Source organism: Pogoniulus pusillus, chromosome 19 (genome assembly GCF_015220805.1).
Source record: "Pogoniulus pusillus isolate bPogPus1 chromosome 19, bPogPus1.pri, whole genome shotgun sequence".
In the NCBI taxonomy this organism is placed as follows: Eukaryota; Metazoa; Chordata; class Aves; order Piciformes; family Lybiidae; genus Pogoniulus; species Pogoniulus pusillus.
The window spans coordinates 8,275,599-8,290,718 of NC_087282.1; the positions used below are offsets into that span (position 1 = coordinate 8,275,599).

The 15,120-nt window shown below is 53.1% G+C and overlaps 1 protein-coding gene across 4 annotated transcripts in view; it reads right to left on the reverse strand.

Annotated features, from left to right (window-relative positions):
* ARHGEF6 (Rac/Cdc42 guanine nucleotide exchange factor 6) overlaps positions 1–15,120 on the reverse strand; it is a 61,425-nt gene that overhangs the window by 36,261 nt on the left and 10,044 nt on the right. For 3 of the 4 annotated variants that reach the window (XM_064159152.1, XM_064159151.1, XM_064159149.1), the window contains 3 exons: positions 11,425–11,509; positions 5,570–5,697; positions 3,752–3,953 (listed from right to left, as the gene is read on the reverse strand). In XM_064159152.1, coding sequence (XP_064015222.1) covers positions 3,752–3,953; positions 5,570–5,697; positions 11,425–11,509 — 415 coding nt within the window. Of the gene's footprint in view, positions 1–3,751; positions 3,954–5,569; positions 5,698–11,424; positions 11,510–14,865; positions 15,105–15,120 lie in introns of those variants that run through there. The other variant, XM_064159150.1, reaches the window with a different exon arrangement.

Here is a 15,120-nt window from a genome sequence, read left to right on the forward strand (position 1 = left end):
ACTCCATGTCGAGTGACAAGTATGGGAAAGCAGTTCCTGCTGGCTTGCAACAACAGCTCCCTCCAGACTACAGCCCCCAGCCATACTGGGGCAGGGGAGGGTTAGCTGATGGGCCCTGCAAATGGCTGGATGGGTGGGCAGAGGCCAATGGGATGAGACTGAACAAGGCCAAGTGCAGGGTTCTGCACTTTGGCCACAACAACCCCAAGCAGTGCTACAGGCTGGGGACAGATTGGCTGAGAGCAGCCAGGCAGAGAGGGAGCTGGGGGTGCTGGTAGAGAGTAGGCTGAAGATGAGGCAGCAGTGTGCCCAGGTGGGCAGCAGAGCCAATGGCATCCTGGCCTGGCTCAGGAGCAGTGTGGCCAGCAGGACAAGGGAGGTTATTCTGCCTCTGTGCTCAGGCCACCCCTTGAGTGCTGTGTCCAGTTCTGGGCTCCTCCATTGCAGAGAGATGTTGAGGTGCTGGAAGGTATCCAGAGAAGGGCAATGAAGCTGGTGAGGGGCCTGGAGCACAGCCCTGTGAGGAGAGGCTGAGGGAGCTGGGGGTGTGCAGCCTGCAGCAGAGGAGGCTCAGGGCAGAGCTCACTGCTGTCTGCAGCTCCCTGCAGGGAGGCTGTAGCCAGGTGGGATTGGTCTCTTCTGCCAGGCAAGCAGCACTAGAACAAGGGGACACAGTCTCAAGTTGTGCAGGGGGAAGTACAGGCTGGATGTTAAGAGGAAGTTGTTGTCAGAGAGAGTGATTGGCATTGGAATCATCCAGTGCCAACCTCCTGCCATAGGCAGGGACACTTCCCTCTAGAACAGGTCACTCAAAGGCCTCATCCAACCTGGCCTTGAACACCTCCAGGGAGGTTGTGGAGCACAGAACCGTGCCACAGTGCCAGTCTCCTGTGCCAGTCTCTCACCACCCTCACTGCAAAGAACCCTTTCCTAACATCCAGTTTCAATCTCCCCTCTGCCAGTTCAAACCCATTCCTCCTCATCCTGTCATTACAAGCCCTTGTCAATAGTCCCTCCCCAGCCTTCCTGTAGCCCCCTTCAGATACTGAAGGCCACTATAAGGTCTCCTCAAAGCCTTCTCTTCTCCAAGCTGCAGAGCCCCAACTCTTGTAGCTTGTCCTCACATCAGAGCTGCTGCAGCCCTCTGAGCATCTTCGTGGCCCTCAAAACTTGGACTTCACTGCACTGAAGTGCTCTTATTTCACACAGCTCCTATCTCATTCTCCCCTCAGGACTTAAATTTGCTCTCTCTTCTTTAAAGGATTTTTCTCCTCCACTCACTGACTTAATTAGTGATTCCTGGGTTGTGCCAGACAAGCCTTCAATCTCCGCCACAACATCCTGCTCCAGCTCAGACAGCAATTCCTCGAGGGAAACAGTGGGAGAGGAGCTGTCCTAACACTGACTACCTCATTTCGAGTTAAACACAAACTGGCCTCATTCTGAGCACTCATTAATTTCATCCTTCCTTTGCATGCCTTTCTCACAAGGCTTGGAGGAAGGATGTCTGAGAGGGCTGCTGACGTCTCCCAGCGTTTGAGGCCACAGGTGATCCTCAGTCACAAAACCAGCCCCAAGCTGGTCTAGGGCAAACTCTCAAGGCACATTAAAGAACTACAAGCTGGATTTTGTTGAAAAACCACTCAAGTTTGCTGTCCCACGATGGCCTCAGAAGCATGCTGGGGTGAGCTGCTTGGATGGGTAACGCTGCAAGGCAGTGAGGCAGGGGCACGCTTCGTGTCGCCGCCTGCCTGCAGCTGGTGAAAATCACAGCGCAGAAAAAGTTAAGGACGCTCAGGACAAAGCTCAGCAAAGGCAGATGTCACCAGATGGATCATCCCCTCCCTCTGCCTTTCCCAGAATCACAGCAGCAGATGCACCTTTGGGGGAAAAAGCACCGTGTGAAGTCAGCCATCACCACGGACAAAGCCAGGGAAGCACTCCCCGTGGCCATCCCGGTTAGACGATTCCTGGCCGTCAGCATCCATTCCAGCACTGCCAGGAAGGGCAGCATCAGAAGGAAATTAACTGTTGGCTGAGGGCTCTAACAAAAAGCTAATTCTCTGCTCAGACACTGGAATGACCTGGCAGCAACCCAGGACAAAGGGGACCCATGCAGCCTTGTCCATGAATGATGTCCTCGCTCCTGTGCTCTTCGGGGAGCAATGATACCAAGCTGGGAGGCTTGGCTGAGACAGCTGAAGGCTGTGTGGCCATGCAGAGAGACTTGGACAGACAGAGCTGGGCAGAGAGAAAGCTAAAGAGGTTCAACAAGGATAAGTGCAGAGTCCTGCACCTGGGAAGGAACAATAAACTGCACCAGTAACAGGCTGGAAGGTGATCTGCTGGACAGCAGAGTGCAGAGAAGGAGCTGAGAGTGCTGGTGGAGAACATTCATGGGACAGCAACCTGCCCTGGTGGCTAAAAAGGCCAATGGGGTCCTGGAATGCATTAAGAGGAGTGCGGCCATTAGAGAGAGGGAGGTTCTCCTCCCCCTGTACTCTGCCCTGGTGAGACCTCACCTGGAATAACGAATTCAGTTTTGGGGTCCCCAGTTCAGAAGGGACAGGGGTCTGCTGCAGAGAGTCCAAGGGAGAGCTATGAAGATGATTTAGGGGCTGGAGCACAGCACTGTGAGGAGAGGCTGAGGGACCTGGGGCTGTTTGGTCTGGTGAAGAGAAGACTTAAGAGGAGATCTAATCAATGTTTATAAATACCTGAGGTCTGGGGGTCAAGAATCATAGAATCAACCAGGTTAGAAGAGACCTCCAAGCTCAGACAGTCCAACCTAGAGCCCAGCCCTAGACAATCAACCAGACCATGGCACTAAGTGCCCCAGCCAGGCTTGGCTTCAACACCTCCAGGCACAGCCACTCCACCACCTCCCTGGGCAGCCCATTCCAATGCCAATCACTCTCTCTGACAACAACTTCCTCCTCACATCCAGCCTAGACCTCCCCTGCCACAACTTGAGACTGTGTCCCCTTGTTCTACTGCTGCTTGCCTGTCAGCAGAGACCAACCCCACCTGGCTACAGCCTCTCTGCAAGTACTTGTAGACAGTAATGAGCTCTGAGCCCTGAGCCTCCTCCAGGCTCTGCACACCCCCAGCTCCCTCAGCCTCTCCTCACAGGGCTGTGCTCCAGGCCCCTCACCAGCTTCATTGCCCTTCTCTGGATACCTTCCAGCACCTCAACATCTCTCTTGAATTGAGGAGCCCAGAATTGGACACAGCACTCAAGGGGTGGCCTGAGCAGTGCTGAGTACAAGGGAAGAATAACCTCCCTTGTCCTGCTGGCTACACTGCTCCTGAGCCAGGCCAGGATGCCATTGGCTCTGCTGCCCACCTGGGCACACTGCTGCCTCATCTTCAGCCTACTCTCTACCAGCACCCCCAGGTTCCTTTCTGCCTGGCTGCTCTCCAGCCAATCTGTCCCCAGCCTGTAGCACTGCTTGGGGTTGTTGTGGCCAAAGTGCAGAACCCTGCACTTGGCCTTGTTCAGTCTCATCTCATTTGCCTCTGCCCACCCATGCAGCCTGTCTAGGTCCCTCTGCAGGGCTCTCCGACCTTCCAACAGATCTCACACAAGACACCAGGGCTTGCCCTGCTGGCCTCCTGCCTCCTCCCAGTAGCCCTGCTGCTTTAAGGCCACAAGCAGGCCCTAACAAATAGCAGAAGCTCCCCAAAGTCAGGAGGATCCCTGCGGGGCTCTGGCTCTCAGCCCATCAGCCCTGGCACGCCGTTTGCTTACCGCTGGATTTGATTTCTCTGACGTAGTTGCTTGGGAACCAGCCTGTTTTTCCATTCAGGGTCCCTTCCCACCAGCCCCCTTCTTCGACCCTGGTGACATAAATAATATCTCCTTTGTTAACAGAGAGTTCATCTTCATTGGTCTGTTTAAAATTGAACCTGGCCTTTACCACCAGCTGATGAGTGCCATTCTCGGTCATCTCCTAAGGAAAAAGAAAAGCAAAGGAGGGAAAAACATCAGTAAATAGTCCCCAAAAAGCAGAAGTGGCTAGGACAAGCCATTGTTCTTTGTTGTGACAGCTGGTTTTGCAGCTTTGCTCTCTCTAATGAGCAATAACGTCTTGGTTTTGTCTAAGCACTGCTGCCTGAGGACTACAAAGTCTCTCCCAAACACTGAGTCTCACAGCACAATGCGTGGCAGCTAAGAACTACTCTCCTCACAGCACAGAGGAGCACTGCAGCTTGGAGAAACCACCAGAGCTTCTCCAGCTAGGGCAGCTTGGTAGGGGGGAAGGTTTTGGAGGGGTTCTCATGTCTCCTGTATCTGTATTAGGTGTTAAGAACTCAGGTATGCTGTATTTTTTTTTCCTGTATACCTTCAAATCCACTTTTCTGTATTCCTTCCCAATCCAGCAAGAGAGTTTTCACTTTGCTGCCTTTGAGAGTAAAATAATTCACAGAATCAACCAGGTTGGAAGAGACTTCCAAGATCATCCAGTCCAACCTAGCACCTAGCCCTAGCCAATCAACCAGACCATGGCACTAAGTGCCTCATCCAGCCTCCTTTTAAACACCTCCAGGAACGGGGACTCCACCACTTCCCTGGACAGCCCATTCCAATGCCAATCACTCTCTCTGCCAGGAACTTCCTCCTAACATCCAGCCTAGACCTCCTCTGCCACAACTCCAGACTGTGTCCCCTTCTTCTGTTGCTGCTTGCCTGGCAAAAGAGACCAACCCCACCTGGATACAGCCTCCCTTCAGGTAGCTGTAGGGAGCAATGAGCTCTGCCCTGAGCCTCCTCTTCTCCAGGCTGCACACCCCCAGCTCCCTCAGCCTCTCCTCACAGGGCTGTGCTCCAGACCCCTCACCAGCCTTGCTGCCCTTCTCTGGACACCTTCCAGCACCTCAACATCTTTCTTTAACTGAAGAGCCCAGAACTGGACACTGCACTCAAGGTGTGGCCTGAGCAGTGCTGAGCACAGGGGCAGAATGACTGCCCTGGTCCTGCTGGCCACACTGTTCCTGATCCAGGCTAGGATGTCCTTGGCCTTCTTGGCCACCTGGGCACACTGCTGGCTCATATTCAGCTGTTGCAAATCAGCACCCCCAGGTTCCTCTTTGTCCCCAGCCTGCAGCACTGCATGGGGTTGTTGTGGCCAAAGTGCAGAACCCAGCGTTTGGACTTGTTACAACTCCTGGCACTGGACTATGCCCACCCATGCAGTCTGTCCAGGTCCCTCTGCAGAGCCCTCCTACTCTCTAAAAGATCCACATTTGCTCCTAACTTGGTGTCATCTGCAAACTCCCTGATGGTGGACTCGATTGCCTCATCCAGATCATCAATGAAGATACTAAAGAGGCCTGGGCCCAGCACCCATCCCTGGAGCACACCACCAGTGACAGCTGCCAGCTGGACATGGCTCCATTCACCACAATGACTTCTGTCTGCTCTCTAAAACTTAGGTAGCAAAGCTGCGATGGAAATCAGGGGAAGAATAGCACCCAGCCTGGGCTGCTCAACCCAAGGGGTAGCACCCACACCCCTCTGCCCTCCCTCCAGCCATCAAACCCTTGCTGAGAAGTGAAATGAAGATACCACAGGCTTGGATTGCCTCCTCAACACCCTCGCTGACTGTGAAGCTGTGCTGGTGGAGTCGGTGTGGGGACCTCCAGCTGCAGAGCTAAGAGACGAGAGATGCGAACATGGCCCCGGTGTTGGCTGATCTGGGGAAGCAAAAAACAACACCTGAGTTTTACCCAGCTGTCCACCACCCCTCTGCAGCACAGGAAAGCAAAGAGCAAAGCCAGTGAAGAAAACAGGAACAACGCACAACACTGGAAAGAGCATCTATTAGAGCAAGACAGCAAGTGCACTGATCTCCAGTGTGAGTACTCTTAGAATCAGAGAAACATTAAGGCTGAAGATCATCTGGTCCAACCATCAACCCAACACCACCATGACCACTAAACCATGTCCCAAAGTGCCATCATGTCCACATAGTTTTCTGAACACCTCCAGGGATGGGGACTCCACCACCTCCCTGGGCATCCTGTGCCAATCCCTGACCACTCTCACAGCAAGGACATTCTTCCTAATTTCCAACCTAAACCTCCCCTGGCACAATTCCAGCTATTTCCTCTCATTCTATCACCTGGTATTAGGGAGCAGAGCCCAACCCCCACCTCACTGCAACCTCCTTTCAGGGAGCTGTAGAGAGCAATGAGGTCTCCCTTCGGCTTCCTCTTCTCCACACAAAACACCCCCAGCTCCCTCAGCTGCTCCCTGTTCTTCAGACCCTTCACCAGCTTCATTGCCCTTCTCTGGACATGCTCCAGCACCTCAGTGTCCTCCTTGGACCAAAAGCCCCAAAACTGAAGCCAGTGTTTGAGGAAGGACACTAAAACCCAATGCCCCTGCAGTAGGGCTGGTGTCACTGGCTGCTGCCTTCGTCCTGGTCCAAACCACTGGACCATTTTGGTTGCTCAACAGCAAGGATGATTTTGGTGGTTTTGGTTAACCCTTCCTCGATGGTGGCAGCTGAATTGCATCTTGAGGCACCTCTGGCTTATGCCAGCTCTGCAGCCACACATCCTATGGCAGTATCTTTTTTTAACCCCCCTTAAAACTCTAGAAAACCAAAACAGTCCTGAGCCCAGTGCTGCCCAACCAGGAATGTTTCTGCAAGGGGATCCAAGCAAGCATTGCTGAAGGTGTGTCCAAGTTTAGCTGGCAAGTAAAGGGCTCTTAGGTCACCTCTGCAGCTGCAGCGTGGGCTTGCTCGCTGAGGGGGGAAGAATGCTGACCAGCTGGTCAGCACAATCACTTCTCTATTTAGAGAAGTCGTCCTGGGTTCATCATCCAGCTGAGAGAGGCCAGGCACAGAACTGACTGCTGTTTGTGGACGATTGCCATGTGAGACAGAGATGCAGATGACGCTGAGGAAGCACAGGAGTGGCAGTCCCAAGAGACTGACAGTCCACAGAAAGACTCAGGCTCTCCCAGCAGCTCTTGGAGCTGCCTCTTTCACATGCTTGAAGACCACCACTTTGCAAACTAGTCTCTGGGCTTGTTCCTGCCAGCATCTGCCTGATGCTGGAAACAGAGCTCTGATGCATCTGGTTTTCACAGTTAATGATTTGTTCTACATTGACACCAAAAATCTTGCCAGAGGACAAAAAATTTCCTGATCGTAGCTTCTCAGGGCTGAGACTGAGTCAGTGCCTTCATCATAGAATCAACCAGGATCATCCACTCCAACCTAGCACCCAGCCCTGGCCAAGCAACCAGACCATGGCAACAAGTGCCTCATCCAGCCTTTGCTTCAACACCTCCAGGGACGGTGACTCCACCACCTCCCTGGGCAGCCCATTCCAATGCCAATCACTCTCTCTGACAACAACTTCCTCCTCACATCCAGCCTAGACCTCCCCCAGCACAACTTGAGACTGTGTCCCCTTCTTCTGTTGCTGCTTGCCTGACAGAAGAGACCAACCCCCACCTGGCTACAGCCTCCCTTCAGGTAGTTGTAGACAGCACTGAGGTCCCCCTTGAGCCTTCTCTTCTGCAGGCTGCACACCCCCAGCTCCCTCAGCCTCTCCTCACAGGGATGTGCTCCAGACCTCTCACCACCTTCATCATCACCAGCAGCCCTGGCTCCTGGCAGTGCTGCGCACCAGAATCCTGCTTGGATGCTGCAGAGTAGTGAGAACATGGGATTCAAGCCACCCACTAAGCCCCAGTACTTCTCTGCTCTGTGATACCTCACATCACACTGTGGGTCCACACTCAGGTCACCTCTTTTCTATGTGCCAATGAAGCAATGTCCAAGATAAACAGTTCAGGAAACTGGGAAGTGCTTCTGAGAGGATCTGTAGCCTCTTTTCAGATAGAACTTCACTTGATAGAACTTCACTTTTGTATCCCAGAGCCTGCAATGTGGAACTCACAAAGAATCATAGAATGGTAGGGATTGGAAGGGACGTCCAGAGATCATCCAGTCCAATCCCTCTGCCAGAGCAGGATCACTTAGGGAGGTCACACAGGAATGCATCCAGATGGGTCTTGAAAGTCTGCAGAGAAGGAGACTCCACAACCTCTTTGGGCAGCCTGCTCCAGGGCTCCAGCACCTTGCAGTAAAGTTCCTCCTCATGTGGGGGTGGAACTTTCTGTGTTCTGGTTTGTGCCCACTGCCCCTTGTCCTGTCACAGGACACAACTGAAAAGACCTTATCCCCTTCCTGACACCTACCTTTTAGATATTTATAAACGTTAATAAGATCCCCTCTCAGCCTTCTCTTCTCCAGACTAAGCAGCCCCAGCATGCCCATGGGAGTGTCAGGAGCGGGGGGACAGGCTCTGCTCCCCAGAATAGGACAAGGAGCAATGGGTGTAAGCTGCAGCACAGGAGGCTCCAGCTCAACACAAGGGGGAACTTCTTTACTGTAAGGGTCCCAGAGCCCTGGCACAGGCTGCCCAGAGAGGTTGTGGAGTCTCCTTCTCTGGAGCCTTTCAAGGCCTCTCTGGATGTGTTCCTGTGTGATCTGTGTTAGATAGGATTGTCCTGCTCTGACAGGGGGGTTGGACTGGATGATCTCCTTGGGTCCCTTCCAACCCCTAGCATCCTGTGAGCCTGTGACCTCAAAAGGAGGACAGAGAAGAGCAGTCTGTGGTCTGCAGGCATCACTTTGCTGGGTGTGCAAATGCCCTGGATCAAGTTTGCAGCTGTTGTCTGCAAACACTGCAAGAGGACAAGGGGGCTCGAGCCACCAGGGATCAGAAAACACAAACTCTAAGGCTGCTGCTCCCCCATTCTCCTCCAGTCAGAATGCCAACATGGAAAAGCCATTCCGAAGGGGAAGTCTGGTGGGAGTTACAGGAACTCAGCTGGGCTTTTATTCTCCCCAGAGAATTTTTGTTTCAATAGGAAACACCTCAGCCTTGGACCAAACCTGAAGCAAGGCGACTGCGAGGCAAAACAAGCCTGCTCTTTCTCTGCTGCTTCGCACAATGGAGGCTGGCTCTGTGACTACAACCTCCAGGCACACCATACCCACACCCTGGTCCATGCTCCAGCCAAGGGCAGCACTCATGGCCAGTCTCACATGCTGCCCATGGGTCAATTTTCCCTCTCGCCCTGCTTGTTACACAACTGCCTGCTGACCGCGCAGCAGATTCCCAGCTCCCTGTGCTGCAAAAGCCTCTCTGCGTGGCAAACCCACTTTGAAACCACAGTGGGTTTGGTTTTTTGCCCCCTCTCTAAAGCATCCTGATGTTTGGACTTCTCCCAGCAAACTCACAGGCCAGCAGATGTGGCCAGCTGCCATGTGAGATGTCCTTCTCCTGATTCCTTCTCCAAAGGGAGGGTGCAAACCATGAGCCCAGACTTCTCTGCCAATTCCAGCCACCAGCAACAGCCCCAGGGACATGCCTTGGGTTACTGGAGATTTTATGTTTCTCCCTGCCCCTCCCCATCTCCCAAAGCCTTTATAAATATCTGCAGCAACCTAGAAACAAATGTAAAACTGCCTTTGACAGTTTGGCAGGGAAGCATATCATTTAGATTGCATCATGACAGCGTCCTATTTTATGCCTGGTCCAGCATGGAACACTGCTGCCATATGTTGCTCAAACTATGGCTAAAATAGCTGGGTTTGCTGCTCACATTCCTACACTATTTTGGGCAGAGGAGCCTTGCCCAATCCAGCACAGCTGGTTTTCCTCCCCTGCCCTCTCCTCCAGACAAAAGCATCATATTGCTGCTCTTTGATGGACAGCTGCTGCACTCTGAGTTGATCCACCACAAACAAAGCCTCCAAGTTATTTGCCTAACTCCATCCGCAAAGCCACGAGGATTTGGGCTTCAAACAGATGCTCCAAAGCCACGAGGATTTGGGCTTCAAACAGATGTTCCCAAAAGCATTCCTACAGTGTTTCCTGAGCTGTCACCTAGCTCCCTCTGCCTCCAACATGGGTGTTGGGATGCAGCAGCACTGAAGGTGTCAGGATGCGCAGGCTTGCCAGAGCCCTGGCCACAGCAGGCACTGCAGTAGCTGGCAGCAGGCTTGTCCTGATTCTCCATTCAGCTCTTGGCCTCTGGCAAAATGGACAAACCAGACAAACCAACTGCAGTGGCAGTTTGTAGGACACAGGCTCTTGCTTCTCAGGAACTTGGCCAAGCCACCAAAAAGCAAACATTTTAGCCACGTATTTATTTTCCCCTGCACTTTTCCCAAGGGTGCTCTCTGCCTCAGCAGCTAATTATACTGCAGGCATTTTGCTTTGGAATGTTGAACCAGAGGAAGCATATGTTCAGCCAGATGTTTGCCATGAAACCAAGAGCATCCCAGCTTCTTCCACACAGCCCCACTGGTAACACTGGTCAGGACACACTTTGAGTGCTGTGTCCAGTTCTGGGGCCCTCAATTCAAAAGAGATGTTGAGGTGCTGGAAGGTGTCCAGAAAAGGGCAATGAAGCTGGTGAAAGGCCTGGAGTGCAGCCTTGTCAGGAGAGACTGAGGGAGCTGGGGGTGTGCAGCCTGCAGAAGAGGAGGCTCAAGGGGGACCTCACTGCTGTCTACAACTACCTGAAAGGAGGCTGTAGCCAGGTGGGGTTGGGCTCTTCTGTCAGGCAAGCAGCAACAGAACAAGGGGACACAGTCACAAGTTGTGCTGGGGGAGGTCTAGGCTGGATGTTAGGAGGAAGTTGTTGTCAGAGAGAGTGATTGGCATTGGAATGGGCTGCCCAGGGAGGTGGTGGAGTCACCATCCCTGGAAGTGATGAAGCAAAGGCTGGATGAGGCACTTGGTGCCATGGTCTAGTTGACTGGATAGGGCTGGGTGCTAGGTTGGAGTGGATGATCTTGGAGGTCTCTTCCAACCTGCTTTAGCAGCCTGCTCCTGCACCCAGGAAGGCAGGACAAGCCATCAGCTTGATTCTCAAAACTGGGAGCCTATTCTGCAGAACCAGGGAGAGGACAGAGTGAAACATCAATAGAATTGATTGAGCATCTGGCAGCACCATTTGTTCTGACGTGCACTAAGGATATTACGACGCAGATGGAGGTGGTTGTCTCTTTGGCTTTAAAACACGCTTCAAAGTCTGATATTTGTGTGCTGGGAGGTGCATGCTCATTTACACTGACCTAATTTGAGATCCCTTAATACTGGCAAAAACTGAGAAGAGGTCCCTTAGTGGAAAGTGATAACCCAGCTCTGAAATGCTGCATTTGAACCTGGAGTTGGCAAGAAGCATGAAATGCTGATCCCACTGTCCCAGCATCAGGCATGAAATGTTGATCCCACTGTCCCAGCATCAGGCATCAGTGCTGGCAGTACAGCTTCCCAAGCCTCCAGAAACTACCATAAACTAGGAACTACCATAAAATAAAAAGCCTAAGAGAGAGAGAGAATTGGAAACTACAAGAGGGGGGAAAAAAGGACTTTTTTTCTTACCTTCAGTAGCTTTATTTACAGCTGTTAATGTACTCAGGACCTTGGAGAACTGTTCTCCGGTGTACAAATCCCGCGGATCAAACACCTGCCAATGAAGAACTGGGTGAGTTGAGCCTGAAACATCTTAGTCCAGCCATCTGAGCAGCCCGTGTAGAGGGTGATAGGAAGGATTAAGCAGCCCGTCTGCCTCTGCAGGGGAAGGGTGTTTATTCAGGGCTGACAAATCCCATTTCCTTTACAGCCACTGAACTCCCGGGGCGACAGTGGCAGGCAGCGTGGGAAGGGCAGGAGGACCCGGCAGCATTTGGAGCATAAGGCTAGGGACAGGGAAGGCAGAAAGCAGTGCTGCCTGCAGAGCAGGGACTCCTGAACACCACGGCGAAGGTTATTGCTTGCCTTGAGGGAAGGAAGGATTTTGCTGCTATTTTTGTTCTCCAGAGCTGAAGAGATTGAGGCTGTGCATATCTACGCACACACACACACATGTATTTTTTCACAGCAGAAGAAATAACCAGGCAGGATTTTCTGCTGTTGCAACATGGCATATACATTACAATTAAATTTTCCTTTACAGGAAGCCAAAAATAAGTCCACTTACATCCAAAAATTCCACTCTAAAGGAATTTTGTGTTGCCAAGCCTTGGCGACAGAACAGATACACACAGCTAGCAAGGGCTTATATTCTTCATGACTGGTAGCCTGGATTTTCTACACCTAGCCCTTGAGAAACCACCATCAGCAGAATGAGGAGCAGAGTTTCCTAAACACCGCGACCCCTGACATTGGAGAGCTCTAAGGAATCTCATCCAGTCCCTGAGAAATGCCCTCAAGTCCATAGGCACTGTTAAGTACTCACCGTAATGAAGGAAAGAAAAGCAACAGACAAGGCTCTTCGTGTCACTGGTACCACCAAAGCACCACCTGCCAATCCCCAAATACCCCTTGCCTTGCAGATGGAGACCACTGATCTGCACACCCAGTGAAGAGGAAAGATGATGTTCAAGCCCTCCTGGCAGGCACCATCTACTTACAAACACCTCCAAGTACTAATTTAGTGCATCAGAGGTGTCTGTTAAGTAGCTGGTGCCTGCCATCTACGTAGTGTATCCTGCTAAATAAGTACACAAGCCTCAATCACCTTTAGGGCAGCACTGCCCTTTAAGCCAGCCCTTCCTTACTTTCCACATAAAGCTGCTTGAGAATATTTGGCATATTTCAAATAGGAAGGGGACTGGGCTCTTATGCAGCCCTGGGTGCTCACCGCATCTCTTCCTTCTGACAGAGACACCAGCACAGCAGCAAAGTCCACCACAGGCAGCACAAAGGCTGCTTCTTTGTTAAGAATATGATTACAAAAGGACTCAGCAATTCAATACTGGGAGAAAGGTATCACCCTAAAGCAACTGAACTCCGAGGGGAAGCAGTCTGCTGTCATTATGAATATTAGAATCAGTCACAACAACTTTGGGGACGTGCCCATCTACCTCAGGCTGCTTCTGAGCTGCTTTATTGCTGGCAGCAGTTCAGGTTTGCTCCTTTGGACCACACAGACCCCATCCCCTCTGCCAGCTGGTGCCTGAGCTAGTTTTCCTGCCTTGCAGTTGCTTCCAATGCTACCTGTGCGCAGCCTCCAGCCCTGAGCAGCGACGTTAGCATCTCTGTGGAAAGGGAGACGGTAACGGAGAGCCGGGGTGTGCGCTGACCCTGCTGGCAGCTGCTGGAGGATGCAAGGTTACAGCAACCCACCTTCACCCTCCTCCTCCTTCTCCTCCTCCCACCAAGCAGGAGTGGAAAGTAAACAGGGAGGCTGGGATGTCTGCGTGCATCTCTCTGGTGTGTCGTTTTCTCAGTCACAGCCTTTCTCTTCCATTTCAGTAAGTCCAGAAAAACAAGTCCTGCCTTGAGCAAAGGGCAGCTTGTTGCTATGCTTCTTTTTAAAGGACCAAAGTAGTCAAACCCATCCCTGATCCTTCAGGCATAGCTGTAAGCTCAGAGCCATCAGACTGACAAAGTCCAGAGGAAAATGGTGGTGGAAAGGCTAGACTAAAAAAAAAAAATCTTAGAGGAAAGCAAACAACAATTTTAGGATTTTTCTTCATGAAGAAATTGTCTGGAATAGCTACTGTGGGATGATGACTATGTGGGAAACTCCTCTGGATCTGCTACTGCAATGTAAATATACTCTGCAGCTTGTTCCAGGGTAAATTCATCATCAGGAAAAGTCCTCATTTATGAGCTACAAATCACTTTCTCTAGCAGGATCCATCCATAACTCCACTCCTAACTGAAAAGACAAGCTTAAAGACTATAAGACAAACAGAGGGGGAATGGCTTCTTTGGCTTTTAGGTCGTGGTAGACCTGGAGGACATCTGTAAAACCTCACTAAGATCTATGGCTGTCAGCTGAGAATCTCCATTCACATCTTTTTCTGACTTCCAGTATCGCAGGCTGCAGCTCCCCTTAGTGAAACACTCCGGCTGCTCCCTCGGGCATCAGGAGAGAGAAAACCTGCACTGCCGCCCCACCAGCCCTCAGACAGACAGACAGAACGAGGAGGGCCCGGGGCTTGCAGAAGACTAGAAGAGCACCCAGCTTCACAGGAAGGACGAAAAGCCAAGCCCAGATGTCTATAGCAAATTATCAGCACCCAAAATGCCAATACCAAGACGGGAGGTGCTGAAAAGTTAGGGGAATCTGTGCTGTGAGCCCAACCTCTGTTATCCCCCACAAACCACTCCCACGCTCAGGCAAAATCCTGGCAGACGTCAAGCTGAGGGCAAAACCCAGAGCTCGATGCGACCGCGATCCTTTATCCCAACTCGAGGACAAGGGCTGGAGCCAGACGGTCCCACGGCTGCTCCAAGTGCCCACAACGCCTGCATTCCGCCCGCTTGCCAACCCGGCTGCTCTCGGCCAGGCTGCCCTCTGCCTCCAGGAGGAGCAGAGAGACTCTGCCGGCGATGCCAAAACGGGAAAGATGCAGACCAGCGCTGGTGAGCCGTTTTCCAGCTACAGAACCAGCCCTCCGCTGCCAGCGGCACAGACAGCCCCAGATCCGCATCTTCGGTCCCGCTGTCACCCTCCAAGCCGGGCTTGGTTCGTCGGCAGCAATACGCCGTGATTCACCTGCGCCAACATCTGTGGGACATCCAGGGGAGATGCCCGGTGGGGTAACACCCGTCAGAGCTGCCCGGTGGCGGTGACACCCGATGGGGGTGACACTAGAGAGCGCGCTGCCCGGTGGGGGCAGCACCCGATGGGGAGAGACAGCTGCCCGGTGAGGGTGACGTCCGGGAGAGCTGCTAGCGCGGGCTGCCTGGCGACACCCCGGAGGATCGGTCAGGGGCACAGCCGGTGGCACCGGCGAGGCTGCCGGAGGATGGGCCGCCGGCTAGGCCGGGGCTGGGGCCGCGGCGGTTGCCGGTGCGGTCGGTACTCACAGCGGCGGGCGAGCGGTCGCGCAGCCCCGGGACATGGCGGCAGCAGCGGCGGGTGGTGCTGCGGTCCGCGGGGCGGCCGCTGCGGCTCTGACCCGGAGCCGGATCGCGGCGCGGGGAAGGGAAGGGGAAGAGAAGGAAGTGACAGGCGGTGCCGCCGCCCCGCTCCGCCCCGCCGCCGCTCGCTGCGGGACGTGGAGGGACGCTGAGGTCGCTGCTTCCTCCGCCGGCCGCGGCCGGGAGACGCCGAGCGGCTCC